General features: G+C 45.3%; 1 protein-coding gene across 1 annotated transcript in view; it reads left to right on the top strand.

Annotated features, from left to right (window-relative positions):
• Positions 1–14,312, top strand: part of Scrn1 (secernin 1) — a gene marked incomplete in the record, with an annotated part of 68,355 nt that extends 54,043 nt beyond the window's left edge. Inside the window, 3 exon segments of the mRNA XM_013510669.1 lie at positions 976–1,141; positions 9,218–9,398; positions 10,588–14,312. Coding sequence (XP_013366123.1) covers positions 976–1,141; positions 9,218–9,398; positions 10,588–10,746 — 506 coding nt within the window.
• Positions 14,313–18,352: the final 4,040 nt, after the last annotated feature.

The raw sequence follows: 18,352 nt of genomic DNA, 5'->3' as shown, positions 1-18,352 counted from the left end.
AAATCAAAGTAATGCAGTGGTAGAGGACATGCTTAGCATGTATGAGGCCCTGGGGTCAGTTTCCAGCTCCGTAAAGCAATAATAGCAGCCAACCTAAATCAGTATACTAGTTTATGAAACAGTGAGGAAATTTGAACACTGGATAGTTGAATAAAAAGTATTAAAGATTTGTTAATATACTTAGGTGTGGCATGTTATAAGTAGAGATTTACAAACAGAATGCATGGTACTAACAACTCATTCCCTGTGTGATGCTTTGATTCTGCCTTTGGGACGCAAACTGAGTATTTTAAAGAATTATAACAAGAGGGGAATGTATAGAAATAAAATGCTACATAATTAAGGCTTTTCCATCCATGTATCTGTGGTAGTTGTAATGGCTTTCAATATTCTGAATGCCTCTGTGTGTGTATTTTCTATTGCAGAGAGGTCATTCTTGGAACATAGTGTTGACTCTAACCAGCAAGGGGGGGATGGGGAGAGTGTCTAGATCACACACTTTCTTATGGATATTTGTTGAATTATTGCACTAATTGACCTATGACCATGTGCCATAATAAAGAGGTTCCCAATTAATGTGGCTTAAAGAAAGCGGAAATTATTCTTTTCCTATGTTACAGTTCAGATGCATATGGATAGTCCAGGGCTGGTGAGTTACTCTGTTCAACACAAGTCTTCCATTTTTGGTCTCGCAGGTAGCAGGATTGGGGAAAGAAAAGTGAAGGCTAATGATGTAGGTGTGACGAGGAATTTACACACTGCATTTCTGCTCACCTCCCAGTGGTCAGAACTTACCACATGGCGAGAACTAGGCACAAGGGAAGCTGGGAAATATATTCTGTGGCTGAGTAATTACGCTCCTAGCTACAATTGCAGGTTGGGTTACTAGTAAAAAGAGAAAGAAGTGCATGAGTTTGAGTTAGCAGCTTGCCACAATTATATATCCTCTGTCCATCTCTCTCTCTCCTTTTTCAGAAAGCATCACTGTGCAGACCATGATTAACATCTTACGGGACAAAGCCAGTGGAGTCTGCATAGACTCTGAATCTTTCCTCACCACAGCCAGTATAGTGTCTGTCCTGCCTCAGAATAGAAGCTCTCCGTGCATTCACTACTTCACTGGGACCCCAGATCCTTCCAGGTTCGTCTGAGACACAGTCACAGAGAAAGTATGTCTCACCTCGAGAACTCACTCATTCAGCAAGCTTGAACGAAGTTCCTGGCCGTGCCCTTTCCTTTGATAGTGAAGTCATATTTTTCAGTCCACCTCAACACAGGCAGTACAGCACAAAGGGCTGTGATTAGGTGTAGGGGTGTGGTTGTAGCTCTATCCAATTTGATCAGGTGAAGTGGCTGTTGTCACATAGTGTTTATCACAATCACCAAATGAAATTATTATTTTTAAGTTCATCAAATAGTTACTGAGAATGTATATACCATGGGCTAAGCATCGTGTTATAGATTTGGGATACAAAGATGTGGGATGAATAAAACACAGTGAGAAAGAGATACAGAAACGCTCATATTTATCAATGCTCGTATTTAGCAGAAAAACTTCCTATAAGTTTATAAAAATCAGAAAAACTTCCTGTAAGTTACTGAACAGAATGGCCCAGAGGCATTGCAGGTTGAGGCAGCTTTGAGTAAGCTGGCCACGTCTTGAAGACATGGTGTTTTAGGGAGTTGCTTTCTGCTCACATATTTCTATGAAGAGGCAGTATTGCCGCTGATAGGAACACAGCCTCTAGAATGCATAGGCAGGATTTCAAATCCATCTCAGTTACCTAGTAGCTGTATAAGTTACTTAGCCTTTCTAAATTTTGGTTACTATAACTGTTCAGGGACTACTTTCTGTAACTAGCCGTTAGTTTTCTAAACTCGTTGGAAGGGACAAATGAGGTATTCCAAGTTTGAACCTAGTAAGTTTAACAGTTATTTGTGAAGACTATCTCTGATCAGACAGCAGCCCCTCTGCAGTAATGTCATGTATGTCACAGGTCACATCATCAGTAGCCTAGAACCAACCATTCAGTTCTTTCTAAATGTGTTCACTATTCGAATTATTTGGGGGGAGTCTCAGAAAAATACAGATGCCCTGACACAAAGCTATTGTGTCGGAGTGTTCAAGGTGGACCTTGAACTCTGTAACTCTGATCCTCAGTATGAAATCTCTGCAAAACTGCCAGTCCCATAGGTACTCTGGAGTATCAGGTACTCTATTGGGCAAAAATTTATCATTGCTTAATTTCAGTTAAACTTTTGAATCTACTACCAAAGAATCTGCTGCTATTAAAGTTCTTTCCTTTTGCAGCTGAAAGTGTTCATTCTCTTACTGTTTCAGGAATATGAAACAAGGATGTGTCTAGCTAGGGGGACTTTCTTCTCCTTCCTCCTTCCCTTCTCTCTTCTCCCCTCCCATCTTAAATGACTTGAAAAAAATCAAACATTTCTCCTGGTTCTTTGACCTCATTTTAAAAATTACTGCCAATGTCAGTAAATCATTTAATGAGATCTGACTATTGAACTTAGTATAAACTATTCTTAGTTTCTCATTCACTCAACCAATACTTAGTAAGCACCTACTGCATACCAAAGGTGCGTCTTGAATATCAGGGATGAGGTGTGAAAGGATGTGAAATGGGCAGGTGAAAGGCTGTGAAATGTGAAAGGTGTGAAATTGGCAGGATTTCAAATCCATCTCAGTTACCTAGTAGCTGTATAGGTTACTTAACCTTTCTAAGCTTTGGTTACTATAACTGTTTAGGGACTACTTTCTGTAACTAGCCATTAGTTTTCTAAACTCATTGGAAGGGACAAATGAGGTATTCCAAGTCACACAGGAAAGAAGTCACACAGACGACATGATGAAGAGGAGAACTTCACTGAGGAAGGAACTCTGATGGGCTCCAGAAATGCCAAGGACACATTGTGGGAGGAGTGGAAATTTAACATTCTGGGCAGAGAGACTAGCAAGCAAGTGGCACAGGAGCATGACAGAACACGCACAGGTTATGGGGTGCTTCCTTTCGTGGATGAGGCTGGTGATTAGGTTGCAACCTCCTTTGCCCCCTGCCCCTCCATCACACAAGCCCAGCCACACTCGTGGGGTCCCCCTGCTATCCTCCGCTACCTACACCCTCTCTGGATGCTCCTACTCTTCGAGTCCAGAGCCTTTTCCTCAATTCATCTCCCAGTTCTGAATCCCTGCTTTCATGGTCCCACCTTCCACCCACAGTCTGGCCCACAGATTTGGGGCTTCTCTTCCCCTGGGGTCCAGGCTCCTCCCCTGATGGATGGTGCTCCAGCTTGTTCCCCTAGCGCTGATGGATCAGCAGCCTCTTGTGAGGACCCTGCTGGCCTTTGCGGGTATGTATGGGTATTTAGAGGTTTATTCTGAAGCACCTGGAACATTCAGCTAAGGTATTTAGACATTATTCTTTAGGAAGCTGGAGCCTTTCAAGGAGTGGGTTGGACCAAAGCATCCCTCGTTGTCCTGCTGTCTCACATTCCTGCTCTCACTCCTCTCAGGAGCCAGGCTTTGTCATGCCAGGACATGAATGGAAGGGAATTTCATTTCTCAGGCTGAAGTACATGGCTTAATCCAATTATAGAAATGGGTTGCAAAATAACCTTCTGATATTTAAAAGGGAAAATTTCAAGTAATTTTAAAAGAAAATTATTCATGGTTAAATTAATTGAAAAGACCTTGTAGAAGATTAAGGCCCTTCCGGAAGACATTCATTTTTATCTTCCCTCGCTAAATAGGCTATGTCTCCCACCGTGACTGTAGAACTGTCATAGATTATTTTTTGTCTTATTCAACATTTCAGTGTTTCTCTGTAATTGGGCATGTTCAACATTTTGTATTTTGTCAGCAGGAAGCATAATTACCTACTCTTAGGTTTTTAGGTAGCACAATTAAGGAGATCTTAGTTTGCTTCTGTGAAAGCTAATAATATTAGAGAGACATTATCAGGAGACAGTTTCAGAGCAGTGGGCTTGCAAAGGACTAGATCCAAGGGCAGGACTGTATTACAGTATTTATCTCTTCCAGTCAATGTTAGGACCAAATGACGCAGTCTCACTATTGTCCTGTCTGCTCAGGCACTCCTGTGTTCATTGCACTAATTATAGATCCTGCACTAATTATAGATCCTTTTCTTGAAAAGACCTGCTCTCATGCTCACTTTATCCCTTCGTCCTTTCCTCCCTCCATCCTACTGTGTGCCCGCTACTATGTAAGTGATTGAGGGAGATGTGCAAGTCCTTCCATTAATTCCTTGGGGAGGGCATATTCCACTGGATCAGTATTCTGTTGAGTCAGTGGGTACTTCAGTCATTCATGTAGTCACGCTAATCGGCTTTGGTGCACTGGTTCTTGCTTTTGGAAGCTGTTTCCTAGGAAGCCGAGCTTGTTAAAGCTTCACTGATATGAGGAACTGGGGTAGGAATAGAGTGTTTGAGTATACTAGAGCCAAACAGAGCTGATTGTATGCATCTCTGCCCAACTCGGTGTTCCCTGATGCCATTGGTAGCTTAAAATAGGCCAGTGAGGAAGTATTTACACCCTGGAAGTCAGCAGACTGGGCTTACTTTTTTCAGAGACAAATTTCTTAGACTAGAAAAGCCCTGAGAGGTCCTTGTACATAGGAAAGTGCACAAATACTCGAGATAGAGGATGGTAACATATAAGGGCAGAGGTAGTTCCAGGAAAATGAGGTATTTGACCTACTTTAGTGGCAGCCACAGGAGGTATTTTTTTTGCTTGAGAAGATGTGCTGAAGCCAGACACCATAACTTATGCAGCCTTTGGAGCCATGGAGGGCAGAGCTCGCACAGATATGAAGAGCTGAGGATCCCAGGCAGAATGGCATCCTCCTGTCCAGTTGCATTCTGAATTCTTCAAGCACCGCATCTCCTTTCTCTCCATGTTATGTTTTTGACTTTCTAAATCCTGAGGATCTGAGCCCAGCACACCATCCCTAAGTTGTCCTGTGCTCTAAAAGCATTCGTTCTCTTTCCCTCTAAAATTAAAACCCTCTTCATGGATTGGTTCCACCCTGAGTCAGGTGTGGCTTTGACAATAAGATTAAAGTGACATATTGTGGCAATAAAGCTGCGGTGACCCATGGATGGATTGTTCAGAGGGACACTTACATTTTGAGAGAAACTGGTTCTTCTAGGTTCCTTGGAGACTGGTTCAGAGTTTAGCAGATTCATCAGAACAGAGGCCTCTGTGCTGTTCCTTTCTGTACTTAATGTCCTTCATTGGATTCTCCAGATCACAACATCAGCCTGGTTTAATTGCCTGAGGAGTATCCACCTCTTGAGCAAGAACAGAGCCCTGCCTGACGTCAGAACTACCGTGTGGCCATTCATAATTAAATTCCAAGTCCCAAAGCACAAAAAGTTACCATGATGATGATTTGTGCAATGGCACAATGTATACAAAACAAAAATAGAAGGATGTAAGAGTGGGAGGCAGGGGGAAAACTGATTCTGGACTCAGAAGATCTGCATTTAGTTCTTGACCTGCCAGTTATGAGGACTGTGACTCTGGACCAAGCATGTAGCTTATGTGAGCCTCAGTCTTCTCATCTGTAAAACAAGACAGCATGCTCAGTGCTGTGTTCCTGGTACCTGGAGCAGCGCCTGGCACTTGGTCAGAGCTCAACATGTAATTACTGAATAAATACACGAATGATTGAAGCCACAAGAAACAAATGCAAAGTGGGCTATGGTATAAAATGTTAGAGATTTTCACAATATTTTTGCTATTCTTCCAAAATGAGAGAACAAATGATGGGAAAACATTATTTTACAGCTTGGTAAATCCATCACAAGGTTTTGGAAAGCAGAAAGGACGGATAAACCAGGTGCTTCCAGTGGGGCACCTTCCTTGGCCTGTGCCTCAAAGTGTCACTCAGGGATAAAATTCTGTGGCTCTGAGACAGACCGTGGAAGCCCCTGCTGTGCTTTGTGTCGTGAGCTTGTGCCTTGGCCTTGATGGCTCCCTGTGTATTCCACGTGGTCTTGTTGGCTTAATTGCCTTTCATGCTTTCTTTAAAGTAGCTCAGCCAGCTTTAAATTCCTTGTTAACCAGCCATGTGCTGCCTGCCTGTGGCCATTGGAAGCACTTTCCCCTTTCGGCCTAACATTTTATACTCATGTCATACCACTCCATGGATGGGCTGAGTGGCCAGGGTGAATTTTGAGCTAAGTGACTTTTCTGAAGGTCATTCTCAGAGTCAGCCCTGGGGACAGAAGCACCATGAATTTCTGGAGTCCTCTCATGAGGCTGTGTTCTATAATGGTTATCTGTTGGACACCAGGGCATGCCACTGATGTTACCAATTTGGCCTTGTCCTGGATGGTGGCTGGGTGGTTGACACCGGTTGGCTATATGACCTTGACCAAATCATTCGATCTCTCTGGGCCTTTAATTGGCATACATTTATTCAAGTGGCATTGGAGAAGCTGTCATCTGTGGTTCAAATGTGAGAAAATGCCATAATGACTCTTTACCTAGTTGGAATTTTAAATGTGATTTTCAGTAAGTATTGACAAGAAATCAGAACATTTGGAAGCCACTGGGTCATTCACAGTTCTGATTTGGGGACATAGTATGTAAGTACAAATGATCAAAATTCCCAAATCTGAAGTAAATGTTCCTATTATTGCAACTTATTATCAGCAATAATTTTTAGTGATGATACTGTAATTGTCTTTATGTACTTTTACTACTTATATTATTTACTCAGTCTCAGAAAGTCCCCCTTTAACCACTTTAATGTCATCTTTTTAGCAGATGAGAATGCTGGTTTCCTTATAGACTTTGAAAAAAAAAATCCTTGGAATGGGTTGGCTGCTTTAAATATCATGGGCACCTTCTTGTATTTATTTGTTTTAAAAATAAAATCAATAGGTAGAAGGGATAAGTATATGGCACTTACTATCTTAGCAAAGCACCAGACACATTCATTAGTTAAATTAATGCTCATATTCCAGTGATGTGGAGCAGATTTGAAGTTGCGTCCAATAGAGCATCCTGGTTTTTTACCACCATTATCTTACACGCTGGATGCAGAAGACTTTGTAGGTGGTGTAAACTTCCCGAAGTTGAAATCATCGGTCCACAGACCTCATGACAAACACACAACATAGAAATAGCATAACAGTTTTAGAGGCTGGAAGGGACCAGAGGGATCACTTGGTCCAGATAAGAGCCAGAGAGGAGAAACGTGGGGCCAACAGAGGCCGAGAGAGCCCTCATGTGCTAGCACCATCCCCAGCCTGGTTCGCTGTCCCTCTGCAGCCAGACTGTCCCCTCCTGGACCCCTTGACTGGGTTCTGTCCTGGGGTCAGTGTGCCAGAAGAGACACACCGGAAGTAAGGCACTGGAGTTGCAGGAGTGGAATGCAGGTGTCCTGATGAGCTTACTGCTGCCTGATTTTTGAGTGGTGGAGGACAGAGGTGGGTGTGGGGACAGTAGGAAATAGCATTTCATAAGGGGACATCGCTGTGGTTTGGGTGGATGAAAAGGGAAGCCAGGAACTCCTCTCCCAGGGGGCATGCTCTCCAGCACAGGCTCAGGGGGCTTTAACACCAGTCCCTCAGCAAAGCCTCAGAGCCCTGGGGAGTGAATGGCAGAGCCAGACTGCCACTGGCTTTGCCCAGTACAGAGCCCTAGAGCTGAGAATGTGTGGACTGAGCCTGCCTGCAGGTCGTTGTCTGCCACTACTGTATGGTGAGCACTGGCCTTTCAGGGATGCTCTGGTGCTATCTGGCCCTGTAGGACAGTGGGACGCTGGCTTGCCGGGTGTGACGTGCCTATGTTGTCAGACCAGCAGCAGCCAGAGACAAGCAGTTCCGATGCCTCTCTGTGTTGGGCACCGTTCCTTTCCCTGCTACCACTACCCCCGACTTCCCACTGGTCAGAATTGGTTTAGACAATTAGAAGTTTTACATCTATTCCTTTCTTACCTCCAGCAGTCAGTAGAAAGAGAAAGGCACGATCTCTTTCCATGAGGCACCCCTGTGTCTTGGGGACTCCCTTTGATAATGGAGGGGCAGAAAGGGCCCTGGGAGGGTGCAGCACAGCATGCTGTGTGCTCCCCAGCAGACAGGGCTAGGAAGGGGACTCATCTCCCATATACACGATATGTACATGAGTCACCTGCAGAGGACAGCGGAGTCCCTGACACTCGTCCTTCACAAGTTCCACTCCACCAGCTTGGGGCGCGAAGGCCTCATGCCTTTGACATTCAGGTTCAGTTAGTCTGGCTCCAGTGTCACATATTGTGACCAGTGTCTTTCCTTCTTGAGCCCTGTTTCCCATGGTCACTGCGGGAGACTAGCCTGGGGGCTCCCCTCATTACCCCTGCCCTTAGCAGTGCCCTGGGACTTGGACGTTATGAGTCCCTTGAGATCTTGCTAAGCTGCACATTGAGCTTCAGCTTCTGCAGTGGTGCTATTGCTGCAAGTCCAAGGACATGACCTGGGCAGCAAGGGACTGGCTCCCCATCCTTTTCAGATCCTGGGCTCGCAGGCTGCTGTGCTTGCCCCAGGCCCCACCTACCTTAGGGCTGAGAGTCAGCATCGCAGCTCACTTCTGACCCACTTCAGGGTCCTTGCAGTGGGCCAAGGTGTGCTCATTTCAAAGAGGAAAAAAATGTCCAAGTCTCACAAATGATTTCTACATGTGGGCTCCAAGGGAGTACATGTCCCCTCTAGAGGCTCTGGGATCCTTTGATGTCATCTGCCTTAATCTGTCCCCTCCTTGAGTCTGTGAGAGATATTGCAAAGATTTTTCAGTAGGACTGAACCTCAAAACCGGAAGAGCCACTTATGCAGGAAAAGTCAGGCTTCTTTACCTCAAGTTGGTGATTCATTACACCCTTTCCCCGAACACTGCATGTCTATTTGCCTTACTTTTGAACTGAAAAGTGTTTCTCCAATGTGCACCCTGAACAGAGAGAGCCTGTTTTGGTGTCTCCTTGCTGTACACAGAAGACCATAAAGCTTGTAAATAGCTGTTAGTTTGACTGAAGTAGCTACTAACACATGCGGCATGTCTTGGCACGTGTTATCCACTGTCCACCACCCACCTTCGCCAAAACTTGGCTCAAGGGGCGTGTGTTGAGTAAAAGGATGGTCTTGGGCTGTCCTTAGACTCTGAGCTCAGCCTAGCCTCAGTGGCTGTCTTTTTTTTTTCCAGGTCCATATTCAAGCCTTTCATCTTTGTCGATGATGTAAAACTTGTCCCCAAAGCACAGTCCCCCTGTTTCGGGGATGATGACCCTGCCAAAAAAGAGCCTCGGTTCCAGGAGAAGCCAGACCGCCGGCACGAGCTGTACAAGGCCCATGAGTGGGCACGTGCTGTCATCGAAAGTGACCAGGTCAGCCTGGGTGGGGGCCCATGTCGGGTGGCAAGGTCAGTGAGCAAGGAGGCGGGAAGCGGCCAGCAAGTCCTCTCCCTCCTCTCCAGCTTGAGCAGTCTCCTCCCCGAAAGCCATGCTCCCCAGGCTCATCCAGAGTGCTGCCGTCTCTCCCCACCACTCTTCCGAAGCCCAGCCAGGCAGAGCCTCTCCTTGTGATCTGATTCTCAAACTCAGTGGGCTCAGAATAGCTCATTTACTAGAGATTTTGGAGTAGTAAGTGCACAGTTCTGGGAGGCATCCCAGTTAATGTGCTGTCTGAAATTCTTTGCATACTTTTGAAGGTAAAGAGGTATAGTATACTGGATGGTACTGCTTTATTCAAAGAGGCAGTCATCCATTGCTTCAAGTGAGCAATTCTCCAAAAACATTCTGGAGATGGATTGTGCTGATGGATACACAACAGTGTGTGTGAAACACCACTGAGCAGTGCAGTGAAAAAATGGTTGAAATGGTAAATTTTGTGACAGTTTCCCATAATACAAATACGGTTTTAAAAAAAGAGTCTCAAGTTCCCAGTACTGGGCGGGGGATTTAGCTCAGTGCCACAGTGCCTTCCTGGCAAGTGGGAGGTCCTGAGTTCAGTTCCCAGTAGTAAAAAAAAAAGTGGATATTCAAGTTCCCAGTATTTTTTTCTTTTAAAGTAATTCTTGCAAGTGCTCCTCCCACTGTCAAAGCTTTGGCTAATAAAGTTAAAAGACGGCAAATCACATATGAAAAATCCCCAGTGTGTGTTCCCCCAGCACCTAATCAATGCCCAGAGAAGTGAAGAATTTTCAATTAAAATCCAAGCCCATATTTTGTCATGGGGCCGGGGGAGGAACATAGTTGTCAGAATTCCTCTGTGCTCCCAACTTGTAATAGGTCCAGTTTTTCCTAGAGATAAATTGGTGCCTGTACATATTCTGTGGCCTCAGCAAGCTTATGTCTTATATTTGGCACAGTGGACTCTCTAAAAAGGAAGTAAAAAAGGGCAAGACTAGCAGTAAATGCAGATGAATTTAGAAAGTGATTCCCTGTGGTAGAGTGTGGACCAAGTTGGAGCGGGTGGGCTGGGCCGTGGGAAGGGAGCCAGCACGACCCCCAGGGTTGTCAGTGTCCACTGTCACGGCTGCTTTGCTGACGTGTGAGTGGTTGTGTCCTTTCTCAGGAGCAGGGCCGCATGCTGAGGAAGACAATGTTGGAGCTGGAGAAGCAAGGTCTGGAAGCTATGGAGGAAATCCTGAGTAACCCTGCTCCCCTGGACCCCGCCGAGGTGGGGGACCTTTTCTATGACTGCGTTGACACAGAGATTAAGTTCTTTAAGTGAAGTAAGCATTCCTTTCCCCCTTCTTATTTAAAACTTCCCACCTGACTAAATTACCAGCAAAACAAACCACTCTCCTGTTTGAGTCAAATGAGAAAGTTACGATGTGGCCTCTTTTTCTGAAGCCAGATCTAGCTGTTACCTTGTGTCTCTAAACGTCCCCTTCTTTGCCATAGTTCTCCTTCCACTGCTATGTAATGTGTATCCCCCTTCCCTGGTATTCGGTTGTGTGCTGAATTGTGGACTTGAAGCTGCCAGTGTTTTATTTCCGTGACAGTGGACACATGAGCCTCTCCTGGGAGAGCTAGAGTTCATTGGGCCTTGAGAGGCAGGCTCACAATGCCGAGCTGGCGGGAAAAGCAAGCTCTTTTGAAGTCTTAGTCTTTCAGTACCAGTTTCTTCCAGGTTAACAAAGGGCATTTGTCTGTACACAGGTTTCTGTGTGTGGAGTCGAGGGAGAACCGCTCCCCTTCCCTTGAGCCTATGGCTGTGTGTAGCGCAGTCTCCACAGGTATCTCCTGGGGACCGACAAACGGGAAGGAATCAGGGGGACCCTCCTTGGGCTCAGCTCCATGCCAGTGCCCATGATCCTGAAAGACCTATCTTCCATGTGCTGGATCTCGACCTGCTTCCACAGGCAGGAGATCTGGGCATGTGTGTTAGTCAGAACACTTGGGTCTTAGAGATCCTGGGACACTATGCAGGCGATTCCCTGAATCCCTGCATGGCTCTCCCAAAGGGCATGGCTCCTGTCCCTTCATGGCAGTGCACTTGCCCCATGGATGCAGCTTTGGGTGGAAATGATCCAGGTCTAGTTGCTAACATCTAGCCTAGGATCCATTAAATGGCCCTGTGGCAGAATTCTACCCCACACATCTGCGGCTCTCTTGGCTAACAAGAGAAAGAAAAAGAGACCGCTTGATTACTTAGATTGCAGTTAGAGTAGCTGAAAGCCAAGCAGCCACTAGCAGAGAGACTGTACTTAAACTGATTTGTTCCCAATGTTGTGTTCACCACCAGAGCATAGAAAAACATGCAAAGAAGACCAGGGGGGATCTGGGAGGATAGAGGGCCACTAGGTGAAAGATGGATGCAGAAGCATTTCCTTGCTGGTGAGAGTCCAGCCATGTCCTTTCTGCGCAGCCCGTTGGATCCCACGTATTGGTGTATGAAGCAGCTCACCTCCTGGGTCTTCTCCCTTAGGCGTGGGGCCCTAGACTGCTATCTGAAGTGGGTAGGAGGTGGTGGGAGCTGAGCTCCACTGAAACTCTCATCTGCTCCCAAAATGTCCAGAGGCATAGATAATGGAGCAGCCAGTGGGAGAATGCCATTTGGGCCTAATTATGCTTTACCATCCTCGACAGGAATCAGCAAACAAAATATTGTGAGTATCTGTAGTTTTTGAAATGGCTTAGGGTCCGTAATTCCTTCCCAGCAGCAGGATCCTAGACCATGAGGGCTGGAAGGGGCCCCACCCTTCATCATATCGGTGTGAACACTAAGGAGCAGAGGTTTTATTGGAACAAATCTTTTCTTCCTACTTTTGCTCAGCTATTTGGTAAATTCTGCATGTAAAACTTCCAACTACCCATGGTGGGATGGGAAGAGAATTTTAGGAGAAAAGCTAATGGCTGCCAGTCACGGTGCCTTGTAGTTGTGAGGAGTCGGCAGCTGCTAAGGAAGAAAGGATGAGGCTCAAGGATGATATGGGTACCCGTCCACTCCCAAGTTCTCCTGATGAATGGCTATGTAAAATGAGATGCTACACAAAGCCACCCTCTGATTTCACTGTGTGGTCTCACCCTCCTCCACCTGTTAGGAAACATTTCCCTATCCCTGACATGTCTGTGACTGCCACACTGATTCCAGGAGTCTAGTGACAGTAAATTATACAGAGGCCTCCTTTCATTACTGTGGGCAAAGTAGCAGACAGCTCTGCCAGCTTGGTATAATTACCCAGTTGTGCAGTGGGGAACACAATGTCTTCTATTAGGGGGCGCTGACCTCAATCAAGCATCATAGAGAAGGCCCAATACTACTTGAGAGTGATTTTGGCTGGCATTGGGCATCAGAAGTGTGAGGTCCCTTGTCACCACTAGAGGGCATGGCAGCCCTCCATGGCACAGGCTGGCAAAACCTGACAGGAAGCGGAGGTGGTACAACCAAAACCCAAAAAATAGCAGGGGACTGGCTCTTTGTGCATCAGGAGGGTTAGGGAAACACAGAGAGAGCAAGGGCTACTGATGTGGATGTACTCACTTTTAGTGACCTTTATCTTCTTAAAGTTGACAGCTGGAAATACACTGTTGGACTTCGAGTAGGTTGTTAAAGCGGACGATTTATTTTTAAATACTCCTAACAGATAATGATTTGGAAAAATGCTCATCACGATTTCTTCACAAGGGATTGCTTTTCTGAAGGCAATATAGGAAATGAATATACACGATGAAATATGACAATGTTTAAAGGTCACCGTATGTAAATAGCTTCCTAGAGTACCGTTTGTGTATCTGTTAAGATGGGAGGGCACCTGTGCATGCTTTGTGCAGAAAGAAATCATGGCCATAAAGGACAAAGTCGCTCCCCCACTTCTCCCCTGTGACCGAATGTAAGCTAGTCAGTCTCATCTAGTAGATGGGATTCACCGTAGGTGAAGACAGCCCTCAGACTCAGGGCAGACACCAGTGAAAGTACACTAGCAAAGCAAAAATAGTACCCTTTCATTCTTGGAGGTGACTTGAACTTTTAGATAGAATAAGGATATAATCAGAATTACAGAGATTCCAGTACTCAATAATGTAAGACCCAGTGTTATTATTAGTCTACCTTACAAGCTAACAGAGCAGGTATATGCCTATTAGATCTTAGCCATGAAGTTCCCTTACTTTTGGTGAATCTTTAGATATAAAGCGTAATTACTGACCAGACAAATAACTTTGCATCCTAACTGACATCATCCTACATTGGTACAGGTGACACATATTCCTGGCTGGCCCAGCAAGGAAGCCAGGTGGGACCAGTTGTCGGTCATGACACCTCTTACATTCTTGCCTGGAGAGCCATGCATCCTTTATTGGAAAGGTCTTCATCTGAGCTCTCAGCTTGAGGAAGGAAACACAGGGAGGAGATGGGAGGGGATCTAGTTCACTGGCCACCTGTGTGTGCAGGGGAGGCATGGCAGGTGGTATGCCAGCTGTCCCAGCACAACCTTATGCTTCTTGTAGCTGTGGCATTTCATTCCACCCAGCCCAGAATCCCTGCTCCTATGGTGTGTGTCAAAATGTGCTTTGTCTGACTGATACCAAACACCCCAAAATGTCATCTGGAGATTTCTTGTGGGAACCCATATGTACATGTTTGCAATCATGTTGTGAGAATTTAAATGTGTTAGCTGGAAAACGCTACTGCCAGGGAAAATAAAATCTGTTTCCTGCAGTGGGAACTGACCATGTAGTCTTAACAGTCTTTTGTACAAATACATCTACAAGCCAGATAACGCCCCTAGCCAGTGCTTGCCTTGGGATTGTCTCTAAACGCATCAAGCATACAATAAAAGATACTGAGATCAATGTGTTCTGTCTTGTGTTTCATGAAAAAATGCAGGTGTCAGTCACAACATAGAACATGAATGAAAGGGGCTTGTTTTTCTGACTGGAAGTTTCAGGAAACTCCATCATTCTGGCAATTTCCTGCATTTAGTACCTTTCTTTGGATTAATTCATTCTTTACAAAGAACACATGGTGAGGATGAGATATCAACTCAGACCCATCAGGATAGGGACTATTAAAAAAATGGCAAGTGTTGTTGAGGATGTGGAGAAACTGGAATGCTTGTGCACTGCTGGTAGGAACATAAATTGGTGCATCCACTGTGGAAAACAATGCTCAAAAAATTGAAAATAGAGCTGCCGGTGACTCAGCAATTCCATTTCTGAGTATGTACACAGAAGACCTGAAGGTGGGGTCTGGAAGAAGTATTTGTCCACCAGGTTCACAACAGCTAATAGGTGGAAGCAAGTATGCACAGATGGATGGACAAACAAAATGCGGTACATCCACATCGTGGACTATTATTCAGTAGGGAAGGAAATCCTGATACACACTTACAACATGTGTGAACATTCAGGACATTACTGTGAGTAAAATAATTAGTCACAGGAGGATATTACATTTACACGGAATACTTGAGTAATCAAAATTATGGAAACAGTAAGTAGAAGAGTGGTTGCCAGGTGCTGGGAGGAGGGGAAATAGGAATTGTTTGATAGTACTGAGTTTTAGTTCTTCAGGATGGCAAGAGCTGTGGAGATGGATGGTGGTGAGGGGTGCACAGCAAGGTGGATGTGCTTAACACTGCCGAGCACTAACCATGTCCTGTGTTAAGCGAATTCTACTATGATTTTGTAAAGAAGGGGAAAAAACCCATACTAGATCATCAGGTGGTTTATTCTAAATGCTCAGCAACTCAGCAGCAGAAGGATATCACTTATGGAAAAAAAAAAAGCTCTCTTCACTCTTATGCAGGGAGAACACAACTGATTGTCCTGTTCAGGAAAACAGGACTTAGTCACCTGCAGTCAGTGGACCTATCAAGGTCTGTCTAGATGATGGCTTCATGTGCATGATAAGGAAGCGCAAATTCTTTAAACTTTATTCCCAGCTTGTTTTTAATAACCATTAACACACTGAGGAAAAGTTCCAAGGTGACAGATTGTATACGAGGTTGCTAGTGCTGCTGTAAGCACGGTATCAAAACCAAGTGGTATAACCAGGAAAAATGCGTCACAATTTTGGATCAAGGAGTCTGAGATCAAGGTATTAGCGGGGTTGATTCCTTCCAAGGGTTGTGAGAGAATCCGTTCCAAGCCTCTTGCCCAGCTTCTGCCGCTTTGGTGGAGATCTTTGGCATCACCCCAGTCTCTGCCTTCCTCTACATTCTGTGTGTTCGCCTGTGTCCAAATTGCCCCCTCCTTTAATAAGGACACCAGTCATATTTGATTTAAGGCCCTCTGCACTTCAGGATGACCTCATTTTAATCATTTATATCTGCAGTGACCTTATTTCCAGGTAAGGTCATGCCTTGAGGTACTGAAAATTAGCATATGAATTTTGGGGGGCACAGTTCATTGCATAACAGTGTGAGTTCATGAAGGATGCCAAAGCCTCCTAGGGGACAGTGGGGAGAATTTGGAACTTGGTCCTGGCATCTACAGTCCTTCCCACTGAGTGACTCCCCTCGCTTCCGGGGACCACCTTTCCCATTCTTAACTCTATAGAGTGCTTACAGTTACAGCTCCTTCACCACCTATGGCAGCCAATGACTTTGAAATTCATCATCTACTTTGTAAAATATGTTAGGCCCTTGCTTTTCTTCCCCCTTCAGACTGGCTCTTTTAGTGATTAAACAGCATAACTCAACCTCCACCAATACGGGGCAGGCAAAATAAATCAGCGCCTTAACTCATTGTGATGTGCAGTGTGTAGTAGCTAGCTTTAACACCGGTTTCTAGATGAGATTTATTTCTGGAACATCTATGAATTTTGATTACAGCTCTTGCTTAGTTACCCAACAGCAGAGCTAGTGAAATGTGGTCTGAGCAGCTCAGCAAACATGAGCCGCTAAATGGTCTCCTAGGATGCAGCCAGCAGAGCTGGGTCTGTGACTGAGCATGAGATAAATAAATTGGTTGCTTCTGAGTGCAAGGTGTGTCCTTATCTGGCTCTGATGTGACCTAAGGGCTCAGGGCTTGCTTGGATACACACTGATGTTTCCATTGAGCTGATGAGCAAACTGAGGATCAGACTTACTTTCCTGAAGATTCGGGTCTGTGTTTGTCATCCAAACTCACATCACGTACAGTGACTCTCTTACGTCAGCTTCCAGCACCCATTTAAGACACTGTAATGGAGGTTGAAATGGTTCTGCTTCATACAGATTTTTTGAGAGGCTTGCTGAATTGGGGGAAGGGGACTAAAGGGCACTTTAAGTGGCAAGCTGTCCTGTTTTAACACAAGTTAGCAGAATTTAGAAGCAATACACTCTGCCCATTCTGTACTAATAACACAATAAATATAGTGCTATTTACTTTTTCAAATGCATCTGAAAACAATTTCTTTTGCCTTGATTTTTCCAGACATTCACAAAATTAGCTCAAAAGAGAAAGGCCTGGTTTCCAACACAACAAGCACCTGTTACAGCAAGTACAGGGTCCCTGTAATATCCACTTTGCTGTGGCATTCTTAGAATCCCTCCTAATTCTTAACAAAGGTTTGGTTTAGTACTCAAATATATATAAACATGTACTATTCTTTCACTCCAACTAAAAAAAAATTGGCTTAGATTAGTAATGGTGACCACAGATGGATTTTTTTAAAACAAGGAAACAATCTCGGAAGCATTTCCACTTATTAAAGTTTATTAGGTACAAAGAAATGAATCTGCAGAGGAGACATCAATAAATATAAAATACAAGAGGTACACTTGGGGGAGTCACAGGCCGCAGAGTCAGCGGGAATCTGGGAGGACAGTAGGGAGGCCTCTGCCTGTGAGTCCCGGGTCTAGGGCCCGACTACACTGCCCAGGGAACTCGTGCACCAGCTCACGAGATCAGAGGGTTGTGGGTTTGGTGACAGGTCTTGAGGAACGATGTGATGCCAGATTCCTGAGATTTCTCCCTCCTTGCCATTTTTGGTTTCCTCTGTCCTTGACTAGTTGGATTTTTTATTTTTTATTTCTAACCCTGCAGTGCAGAACATGAAGGTAGGAACACTTCATCGGGGCAGGCGGTCTACTCTGAAGGTGGGCTTGCCTTTGTCTAAGGCCTTCATCATGGTAATTAAAGCTTTTATAGTTATTTACACAGCTAGGAGGAAGGTGGAGTGGATACTGTTCCAACAAAGAAATTCTGACCTTTTTGAAACCTTCCACTATACATCAGTAATGCAAAAGGCCTGCAAAGTGTTTTCCCGTTATTTCATTGTTATAGTTTGGCCTGAGTCATGCTGCAGAGACAGGAACTTCATCCTGGCTCTCAGCTGCTTGCCTGGATCCAGAAAGCACAATGCTGATGCCAAGACACCAGCTTACTCTTTGCTCCAGTGAACACCCAGGTGTCTGCAGTACTGCTGGCCAGACCCTCCTTCCTGTCCACCGTATCTGAATGGCTTTGCCTGAACCTGATGTTCGACAGGTATGAGTGGTTTCCTCCAAAATGAACATTTTCCACTGCTCTCCCTTGCCAGTTTCCTTTAACTTGTAGCTATTTTGAGCACAGCCCAGTGATCAGTCTGTTTCTTTCTGGTTTGTTTTTTTCCTTCCCCTAATACAGCCCTCTCCCTCAAGGCTGGACAGCGTTCGGGGTCAGGCAGTAAGCAGACACACTTCTACACTTGCTGGCTCAAAGCAAGTGGGAGGGGCAGTCCCATCTGGCCCGAGCCTTTGTGTGTTCAGGCAGTGGACCCTGCACAAACCCCTGGGCCCTGGGTGCCCGCCAGAAGGCAGGGGAAACTGTCAGCCTCCGCTGTTCTCCGTCCGCTTAGAAGGGAGCTCAGTTCGGCCTGATGGCTGCTTCCCAGGGCCCTAAAGCATAACAATGGGACTAGATTCTTG

This window comes from Chinchilla lanigera, unplaced genomic scaffold (assembly GCF_000276665.1).
Source record: "Chinchilla lanigera isolate Chin_1 unplaced genomic scaffold, ChiLan1.0 scaffold00009, whole genome shotgun sequence".
Lineage (NCBI taxonomy): Eukaryota > Metazoa > Chordata > Mammalia > Rodentia > Chinchillidae > Chinchilla > Chinchilla lanigera.
This window is presented reverse-complemented; position numbering and strand designations above follow the sequence as displayed.